Source organism: Corylus avellana, chromosome ca3 (assembly GCF_901000735.1).
Source record: "Corylus avellana chromosome ca3, CavTom2PMs-1.0".
Taxonomy (NCBI): Eukaryota; Viridiplantae; Streptophyta; class Magnoliopsida; order Fagales; family Betulaceae; genus Corylus; species Corylus avellana.
In genome coordinates, this window is record NC_081543.1 from 3,400,645 (window position 1) to 3,411,467 (window position 10,823).

General features: G+C 34.5%; 2 protein-coding genes across 2 annotated transcripts; both read left to right on the forward strand.

Moving 5' to 3' along the window:
- Positions 1–6,224: 6,224 nt before the first annotated feature.
- On the forward strand, positions 6,225–7,707 carry LOC132173548 (putative receptor protein kinase ZmPK1). Its single transcript, XM_059585065.1, has 2 exons — positions 6,225–7,617; positions 7,664–7,707. The coding sequence occupies exons 1-2, from the start codon at positions 6,225–6,227 to the stop codon at positions 7,705–7,707; spliced, it is 1,437 nt and encodes a 478-aa protein (XP_059441048.1).
- A 120-nt stretch (positions 7,708–7,827) lies between these two features.
- On the forward strand, positions 7,828–8,654 carry LOC132176737 (putative receptor protein kinase ZmPK1). The gene has a single exon (XM_059589022.1). It carries the CDS (start codon positions 7,914–7,916, stop codon positions 8,619–8,621), a length of 708 nt encoding a protein of 235 aa, XP_059445005.1. The 5' UTR covers positions 7,828–7,913; the 3' UTR covers positions 8,622–8,654.
- The last annotated feature ends 2,169 nt before the right edge of the window (positions 8,655–10,823 follow it).

Below are 10,823 nucleotides of genomic sequence, written 5' to 3' on the forward strand. Positions count from 1 at the left end.
GGCCAAGCCACCCTCAATTTTTTTCTGTTTCTTTTTTTTTTTTAAAAAAAAAAAATACATTTTTTAAAAATTTTTTAAAAAATACATTTTTTTAATTAAAAAAAACAATTAAATATGTGCCACGTGTCGATGTCTGATTGATTGGTCTACGTGTCAGTCCTAACGGTCAACTAACGGATGGACTAACTTGGTCACTTATCAAAACCACAGGGACCTTCTGTGATAAAAATGAAACCACAGGGAGAAAAAAATAAAGTTGAAAAACCCTAGAGGGTATGGAGTATTTAACCCTAATTTTTATTCGTCATTTGGGTATTTCAAGTAAAGAAAATAACATGTGGGCATCATATATGTGCCATTTGCTGTCCATTTTAACACTAGGAGCAAATAGAGGACTTATAATTTACAATAAAGTTGTAGTTTGAGTGACTAAATGTTACTTTTTAAAGCTTATTTTTTCTATTCGGATATCACTTTGATTTTTTTTTTTTTTTTTGGCACCAAAATTTACATCAATGGTCTAAAAAAAAAAAATGAAAGAGAAAAAAAAAAAAAAAAATTCCCACAACACCTATTAATTCCATATGTTGGGTATGTTGGGTGGTCTTAGGCCTATCTCAACCCCAAAAGCTAGCTCAAGAGGTGAGGCTTTCTCTCACACTTATAAAGTGACCACCAGCCCCTTCCACAACCGATGTGAGATAACCCAACAATCTCCCCCTCACACATCGGGCCCTGGGTCGGAGCAGCGACAACCCGTTTCTCCCGTAGACTGTTGGGCCGAGACTTGTTGGTAAACCTGGGCTCTGATACCAGTGCTGGGTGGTCTTGGGCCTATCTCAACCCCAAAAGCTAGCTCAAGAGGTGAGGCTTTCCCTCACACTTATAAAGTAACCACCAGCCCCTTCCACAACCGATGTGGGATAACCCCAATACCATATCACTGGCGCATGCTATCCATTACTTATGTATTATCAGTTTGATCTACAGAGAACTTTGCCCCCCCAATTCCCCATCAAACAAGGCATGTACTTAAACTTAATTTATTGTAACTTGACTATAGTTTTTTTTTTCTTGGGACCAAGTATTAAATATATATGTAGATCAACATGAGACGTTTAGACTTTCTCATAATTAGTTAAGACAAAAGTTGGTCTTTACCGGCCAGCCGGCAACCACAACTAACGAAATCAAACCATTGATGAAACAACTGTTGGTGAAGATAAGTTGGAAGAAAATTTATTAAGAAAAACATGTGATTTTCATTGTTATTTAAAATTGTATGTGCATCTAACGTGCAAGTTGATATAGGACATTTTTATAGATTGAGTTGAAAGAAGTTTTTTCAACCTAGTTTGGAGAAAAACTCAATCTCATTTCGATCGCATACAAATGAACACATGACATTTTATACACTGAGTTTGAGGAAGTTTCTCCAATCAATTTTAGAGGAAGACTCTGTGAGATGCATATGCGTTTTTAATATAATAAGTTCGTATATAGCAGAATTACAAAAGTTTAAAGAAAAAATAATATGTATATACCACTCCATTGTCAATGTCCCCCAAGGCTAACAAAAAACACCAAAATGACCATAAAAAATTGTCAACAATACAAACTAAAGCTATTATTGTAGACATGCTAATTAAGTATGTATCTATTACTTACAAATGTGTTTAAAAGAAAGATATGAACCCCATAGAAGTAAACTCATATTAATTGATGCCTAACGTATTGATGGATGCCAAACACAAAACAATCCGTTTCATTATTTGACCAAGAAAATCATTCGGCAAAATCTCAGAGTCAGAGCACAAAATACTAGTATTGTATATTGGTGGGTGGTCAATTATGTCATTCAAACCTTAGAGACATTAAATTGAAAAAAAAAAAAAAAAAAACCTTAGAGACATTACATCGATCATCAAGAATTGGCTTTGATTGCTAAGAGATATGCTGCATTTATCAAATTTTCTCTTCAAAAGTTGGTTCTCAATCAATATGTTTCGGAAGGTTTTATGTGTTTTATTTGATATAATTGTTTGGATGTAATATAAAGGTTAAAATTATTTTTGCGCTTTTATAAGAGTATTTTGTATTCAAGTTGTTTGTTAATATTTTTGTTTTAAAAATATATACATGCTGTGATCATTGAATGTGAAACTATATATACTCTTATCATTGAATGTGATCAACATGCAAGAAATTTTTAGGGAAAAATATAAAAAAGCCTCTCAAAAAAAAAAAAAAAATTAAAACAACAAGCAAAACGGCGTCGTTTTGTCCTCTTACATCCGGCTCAATAAAATGACTAAAGATTTATTGAGCTGCTACGGTGCTCAGCAAATTTGTTGAGCACTGTAGCTCAACAAATCCTTATTTATATTAATAATAAAAGTAATATTGGTCTCTATCTTTATTGGGGATAGAAAAAGTAGATAAATAAACAATATTTTAAATTGACATGTGAAAGTGAATAGTTAAAATGTTGAGCTGGATGTAGGTAATTTGAAAAAGTTGATAGCTAAAATAGAAAAATATGTTTTTTAGCTAAATATTTGTTAAGTCGGATGTGAGTGCTCTAAGGGCCCTCCACTTGCACGTGCAATGTCCTCCTTTATTCTATTAGCTAGGTAGCTACCCATTTACCCGTTTGCTTTAGAAAAATGTTAGGGTTTAATAAGTTATTCATATTTGTTTCATATTTTTTTTTACAAATTCAATAAATCAAGATTACATTTGTGGAATCCCCTATTGATAAATCTACAAATACATTTCTCTTTGCTTTAGATAGGGGTTGTAGTACACCCATCTGTATGTTTACATGGGATGGCTGTGCAAACATCACTCTCAATTTTGGCCTTTGCATCAAATGGCAGTCACCCTTCTGTTTTGTTAGAGTGACTGCTCTGTTATTGGTAGGGACGGAGCCTGGAAATTTTATGGAAGGGGGCCAGCCAATTTTTTAATTTTTTAATTTTTTTTTTTTAATTTTTTTTTTTTCCGGTTCTTTAGAATTTTTTTATTAAAAAAAATTATTTTGGTTGTTTTTTATGAACTAAAGACTATCATAAGGGTCAAAAATAAATAAAAAAACTTAATGGGTATGGGCCAAAAAAATTAAGAATATGGTCAAAAGTTTTTATTAGATATGGCCAAAAAATTAAAAAATAGGGCTAATTTTTTCTTTGAATGAGGCCAAATGACTAAAATTAAAACTTTACTTTATTATTTTTTTATTTTATTTTTACTTATAATTTTTTTTTCCTTCTTTTTGGGGGGGACCATGGCCTCCGTAGTCCCCCCCTCCCTCCGTCTCTGGCCATAGTTGTGTTGCGTCTTGGTTACGGTAGTTAGACATGGGCTTTGAGAATTCAGTGGACGGTGGAATGCATTAAAAAAAAAAAAAAAAAAAGAAGAGAATTGTGCTAATTACCAAATTAACTATTTTTGGTAGTGAAAATAGTTAATTTAACTATTCTCTGCAACTCTTTTAATAGTATCGCTGTCACTGTCCGTTACTGAATTCTGTTGTTAATTTACAATTTCATGGATTTTGGCATTTGTATATCAGTTTTTGTCATTTGTTATTTGAGAAAATTGAACTTTATGGTAGATTCAGTAGCATTCTTTACCGGATATTTCTCATAAAAGGATAAATATCATTGAAATCATCATCATTGTCATTGTCATTATTGATTATTTTATTTATGTTCAATTGTATGTTATAAAAAGTTTGAATGTTCATTGAAATTGATCACGTAGACGACTTTGAATGTTATAAAAAGTTTTGCCTACTTTCAGCGAACCTTCAACATTCTTGTATGAATTTTATTGATGTATAAGTTAAGGACGGAGCCTGAAAATTTTATGGAAGGGGCCAGCCAAAATTTTTTTTTCTTCGGTTTTTTAGAATTTTTTTATTAAAAAAAATTATTTTGGTTGTTTTTTATGAACTAAAGACTACCGTAAGGGCCAAAAAAAATAAAATAAAATAAAAAATAACTTAATGGGCATGGGCCAAAAAAATTAAGAATAAGGCCAAAAGTTTTGATTGGATATGGCAAAAAATTTTAAAAATAGGGCCAATTTTTTTTTTTTGAAAGAGGCCGAATGACTAAAATTAAAACTTTACTTTATTTTTTAATTTTTTAATTTTTTTACTTATATTTTTTTTTTGTCCTTATTTTGGGGGGGGACCATGGCCTACCCCGGTCCCCCCTCCCTTTGTCTCTAATTATAACATTGCCGCTTTGATCATGTAGACGACTTTGAATGTTATAAAAAGTTTTGTCTGCTCTCAGCGAATCTTCTGTGTTGACGAGAAAGAACATTTTCGTATGAATTTTATTGAAGTATAACATTGCCGCTTTGATCACGTAGACGACTTTGAATGTTATAAAAAGTTTTGTCTGCTCTCAACGAACCTTCAACATTCTTGTATGAATTTTATTGAAGTAAAAGTTAGGGACGGAGCCTGGAAATTTTATGGAAGGGGGCCAGCCAAATTTTTTTTTTTTGTCGGTTCTTTAGAATTTTTTTATTAAAAAAAATTATTTTGGTTGTTTTTTATGAACTAAAGACTATCATAAGGGTCAAAAATAAATAAAAAAACTTAATGGGTATGGGCCAAAAAAATTAAGAATATGGTCAAAAGTTTTTATTAGATATGGCCAAAAAATTAAAAAATAGGGCTAATTTTTTCTTTGAATGAGGCCAAATGACTAAAATTAAAACTTTACTTTATTATTTTTTTATTTTATTTTTACTTATAATTTTTTTTTCCCTTCTTTTTTTTTGGGGGACCATGGCCTACCCTGGTCCCCCCCTCCCTCCGTCTCTGGTTATTGGTTAATTTTTTTTAATCTCCATTACTAAAATAAGGTGTGTCATACAAAATAAGCTATAGGGTAAATTAGTAATGTAAAAATTGGCTCTAAAGCATGTGCTAGTAAGATGTGATGTGTTTTTTTGTTCGAATTAACAGCTAAATCTAACAATTGGGTTAATTCAGAATATTTTTATAGTTTACATGTCGGAGTTGCCTAATGAGTTGTAGTTTGGAGAACCAAGTGCAAATAAGGTTTATGTTCGGGGAGATAAAGTGTACTTAACTTTTTTGTTTCTTTTACATCTTTTATTATTAATTTTTAGGAGTAATTTGGGTATTTCAAGTAAAGAAAAGGGTCTGTGCGCATCGCATGTGTCATTTACGGTCCATTTTAACACTAGAAGCTAATCGAGGATGTAATTTACAATAAAGTCGTAGTTGAAGGGGATTACTAAATGTCACTTTTTAAAGCTTAAAAGTTTAGGTGATAAAAAGAAGTTAATTTGGCGGATAAAACATAATTTCTCCTACTAAATAAGAAATCTCATTTTATCTCTTCTTAGCGTGATAGAGATATCACCTTAATCTTTTTTTTTTTTTTTTTTGGAAAATTTTACTTACCTCCATTGAATTCTCACCCTTTTGCAATATACCCCTTAAAGTTTAAAACCTCTCAATTTAGTGTATCAAACTTTTAATTTTTTTTTTTTTTTTTCAATGTCCCATTCCGTTAAGATTTTCCGTTAAATCCTAACAAAATTCCAAAAATACCCCAATTTTTTTAGAAAAAATATTTATATATATTTTTGGATACATTAACTAAATTGAGAAAAGTTGAACTTTATGGAGAACATTGCAAAAATAATGACAATTCAAGGGGTTAAGTGAAGTTTTTTATTTTTTATTTTTTTTGGCAACAAAATCTACATCAATGGTCTAAAAAAAAAAGAAAAAAAAGAAGAAAAAAAAAATCCCACAACACCTATTATCAATTTGATTTAAAACATAAGCCTTTGAAACAGCCCATCTACAGAGAACTTTGCCCCCCAATTCCCCTTCAAACAAGGCAAGCATATACTTCAACTTATTTTTATTGTAACTTGACTATACTTTTTAAAATTTTAATTTTTAGTCTTTTGGATGAATGAGCATTTATACTTGGACCAGACTTTTCTAGCGCTGATTTCTCTCAGTGTTGAGAGAAGAAAAAAGACCTTAAAATTCTAAGATCTGTACTGTAATCGATCGTCTTTGATTTTTGTTTCCCCAGTCATCCCAAAAAGACTTGGACTGCGCATTTATGGGATAGGGAGCAGTGCTTTCTTTAACTATATATACAGTGGGAAGAAGAATTAGAAAGTAGAAAGATATCGTGCAACCTCTCATATATCTAATGGATATCTCAATTTTCTTCCTTCTTCTGTGTCTGCTGCAATCTCCTCCTCTATTTTCATCTAAAACATTTGACATTCTCAGAGGCTCATCTCTATCTGTTGAGAAACCAAGCGACAATTTGGTTTCTGCAAATGGAGATTTCTCAGCTGGGTTTTTCTCTGTTGGGGATAATGCTTTCAGCTTTGCCATATGGTTCACAAAATCCTCAGTTCCCACCATTGTTTGGATGGCAAACCGAGATGACCCTGTTGATGGAAGAGGCTCAAAGCTTTCACTTTTGAAAGATGGAAGCCTTATCCTAACAAATTCTGCTGGCAACACCATTTGGAGTACACCTGCAGCCTCGACCTCATTAGATGCATCCAATTTGCAACTACAACTCCTAAACATAGGAAATCTTATTCTTCATAATTCTGATGATCAGAATGTTGTCATCTGGCAAAGCTTTGATTCACCTACAGACACTCTTCTTCCTCTACAAAAACTAACCAGGGTTTCAAGCCTCATCTCCAAAAAAAGCCAATTTGACTATTCTTCTGGCTACTATAAGCTCCAATTTGATGATGAAAACGTGCTCCGCCTGCTTTACCAAGGTCCAACAGTATCCAGTCTCTACTGGCCTACTCCATGGGTTAATGACCCTGAATCAATCGGAAGGATCAAGCACAACACTAGTAGAGATGCTGTACTAAACATCTCTGGCTATTTCCAGTCATCCGATAATTTTTCATTCCAAGCAGCTGATTTTGGTGTGGTGATGATTCCCAGACGATTGACCGTTGATCCTGATGGCAACCCTCGATTGTACAGCCTGCAAGAGACAGATTGGGTTGTGACATGGCAAGCGTTGTCTCTCCCATGCCAGATTCATGGAATCTGTGGACCCAATAGTCTGTGTAGTTATCATCATGCTACTGGCAGGAGATGTGAGTGCTTAAATGGCTTCAAGAGGAAGAATTTAACTGACTGGTCTTATGGGTGTGAGCCAGAGTTCAATATCCATTGCAATCAAACCGATGGGTTCAGTTTTGTTCAGCTTGCTGAAGTTGAGTTCTATGGCTCTGATATAGAGTTCACGCGTAATCTAAATTTTACAGGCTGCGAAGAACGATGCTTGATGAGGTGTGATTGCAAAGGGTTCCAGTTCAGTTTTATCCCTGATGAAGGTGTCTATCATTGTTTCCCCAAGTTCATGCTTCTCAACGGACAACGTACGCCAAATTTTGGGGGAAACTTCTATTTACGACTACCTAGAGCTGGTCTTTTCCATACCAAGACGCCAGATAAAGAATCAGAGTTGGAATGTTCACGCGAAGTTCCTAAGCAAGTACAAACAACGTATGAAAATGAGATGGTGAAGCTTTTGCTTTGGTTTGCCACCGCAGTGGGAGGTGCAGAGGTTACCTGCGTTTTGCTAGTGTTGTTTTTCTTGTTCAGGACTAATAGACATTCAGACCCAGCTGAACAAGGATACCTGCTGACAACTCGATTTAAGCGGTTTACCTTTTCCGAGCTGAGAAAGGCAACGAAGGGATTTAGTGAAGTGATCGGACGAGGTGCCAGGGGAACAGTATACAAAGGTGTACTGCCTGATCAGCGGGTATGTGCAATCAAGCGACTCAGCGAATTCAACCAAGGAGAAGCAGAGTTCCTAGCAGAAGTGAACACCATTGGGAGGCTTAACCACATGAACTTGATAGAAATCTGGGGATACTGCGTAGAGGGAAAGCACAGGCTTCTGGTGTACGAGTACATGGAGCATGGATCATTGGCGGAAAATCTTAGTTCTAATATTGCACTTGATTGGGAAAAGAAGTTTGAAATTGCAGTGGGCACGGCAAAAGGCCTTGCTTACTTGCATGAGGAGTGCCTGGAGTGGGTTTTGCATTGTGATGTAAAGCCTCAGAACATACTCTTACACTCTGATTATCAACCAAAAGTTGCAGATTTTGGTCTGTCTAAACTACTAAATAGAGGTGAGCTTGATCATTCAAGTTTCTCAAAAATGAGAGGGACTAGAGGTTACATGGCTCCAGAGTGGCTTTACAATCTTCCTATAACATCTAAAGTTGATGTCTACAGTTATGGGATCGTTGTGTTGGAAATGGTTACTGGAAAAAGTCCGACAGGTATGCACAGCTCCGACAGTGGAGGGGCGGGGGAGCACTTGAGTGTGGTGAAATTGGTGAGGGAGAAGATGGTCACCAACATTGGAAGCAGTAATGCAAAGGAGTCATGGATTGAAGAGATTATTGATCCGAGCCAGAGGGTGACTGAGAAATATGACTCTGCTAAGATGGAACTTCTGGTCAAAGTGGCTTTGCAATGTGTGGCAGACGACAAAGACCATAGACCCACCATGAACCAGGTTGTAGAGATGCTTCTACGCCATTAGATCATTTAATTTAATTTTGTTGGAAAAATAATTTACAAGTTTTGTGTACTTTAAATTATGATTATTTTCTTTTTCTGTAATACTTTCTTTTAATGAATACTTATATTGACGTTTATGCACATACCTGGCAAAAGCCCTCTAATAAGGTAACTAAAGGCCCATGGACCGCACGATTTGTTAGGCCCATAGTCAATATAGAACAACGGAACCCACGTACGAGATGCAATTGCCCACTTTCTCCTAGTGAGTAGTGATGCGCAATTGCGCATCCCCACCACTATGATCATGACACGCGTCGGAGGAAAAGCTTGGAACATTCACATTGGCATCAACAAATTAGCTTTTTAACTATTTTAACTAGCCATGTAATAAAAATATGCTTCACATCCAACTCAATAAAATGACTAAGGATTTATTGAGCTGTTAAAGTGCTCAGCAAATTTGTTTAGTACTGTAGCTCAACAAATCCTTATCATATATTCATCATATATAAAAACTGGGTTTTAACGTAGGGAGTGTTTAGAATTGCGATACGTGTCCTCTTAACTCTATCTCCCACGTCTCTCTCTCTCTCCCTCTATCTCTACTTAAATATCTTAAACTAATTCAATGGTTTAAGACATTTAATTAATTGTGCTAACTCTCACTCTCCCATAATTTATGTTTCTACCAGTTTTTTGTTATCTCTCCAATAATGTCTTAACAAATCGTTTTTTTTTTTTTTAATTAATTGTGCTAACTCTCACTCTCTCATAATCTCTTTCTCTTTCTCATAATTTATGTTTCAACCGTTTTCTCTCTCTCTCTCTCTCTCTCTCATAACCCAGCGAATGTTTTTCTTCTATTTTTTTGGCATAATTTTATGTCTTAATTGTTTTTTTTTTCTTTAATTAATTGTGCTAACTCTCACTCTCCCATAATTTCTCTCTCTCTCTCTCCCATAATTTATGTTTTAACCGTTTTTTTTTTAATATAATTTTATGTGTGAACCTTTTATTTTCTCTCTCTAAACTAATTATATGGTTTAAGTGTCTTAACTATTTCTGTCAACTAAATATCTATTCCATGTATGATTACTGCATGCTTGGACATATACAGCAGTCTTGAAAGAATTTACATGTTTTTTGGAGGTGGTAATCAAGAAAGAAACCAAAAATACAGTTCTTTAATAAACATCCAATTACCTTAATTTTCCACCATGACAAAAATGCAAGTCCCTTCGAAATTGTTGAGGTGGCCATTTCACAGTTCCAACATATGACACTGCTGGCTCTTGTCATCTTATTTGGAAAGTAAATTACCTAGCGTCAGTTAGGACAAACATATTTTCAATCTCCAACTATTATATGTTTAATGTAATGAATTACATGCTTAATTATGTCAAAGATGAAAGGAATACCATGCTTATCCCTTTAAAGCACTTACCAAATGCTACCTTTATTAATATAATTTTTTTTTTCTACTCATTTACTATCACAACTACTCATTCTCATCAAGTATTATCCATGAGGCTCTTGTCAATTACAAACACGAAGTACATTGTAAACAACTATTTTGAATTCCCTGTAAAAGACATATATTAGCCCCCCCTCTGTTTTTCCTATGCTTCATCGTCGGAGTCCTGCACTACTCTACCCCTCTTCACCCTTTTGGCACTGGGAAGAGAAACCACAACTTTCATATTTTTGAAATATGGAGCAGCAAAGGCATCATCTGGTGTTGGCTTGCTAATATATATATAGAAAGAATAGCTTCACCAAACAAAGGCTTTCACTAATACGTTGTCCATATTGTTAGTAATAATAGTCAATGGACCTCTAGCGTTATAATGGAGCATTCAGTTGCCAGATTTGACCAAATGAATACCAATGCGACAAGTTAATTCTTACCATTCAGTTGCCAGATTTGACCCTCCCCACAATATTTTATCCGATTTCACTAATTGCTAGGTTGTCTACAAAGCCAATTATCAATTAAGGTGTATCCCCGTGGCACTTTATCATACGTAATATCGGCATTCGATTGACTATGTAGGAATTGATTAATCATTGATGTACATATTTCAAGAAGTAGAAAATGTATTCGGTTCTTAATCATGTTTCACTAATAGATAAATACACTCAAATATATGATGTGGCCAATTCTTACCTGTTTACCTCTGGCATCTCTCCAAATTAAGTGGGATAAGTCACTAGAACTCTT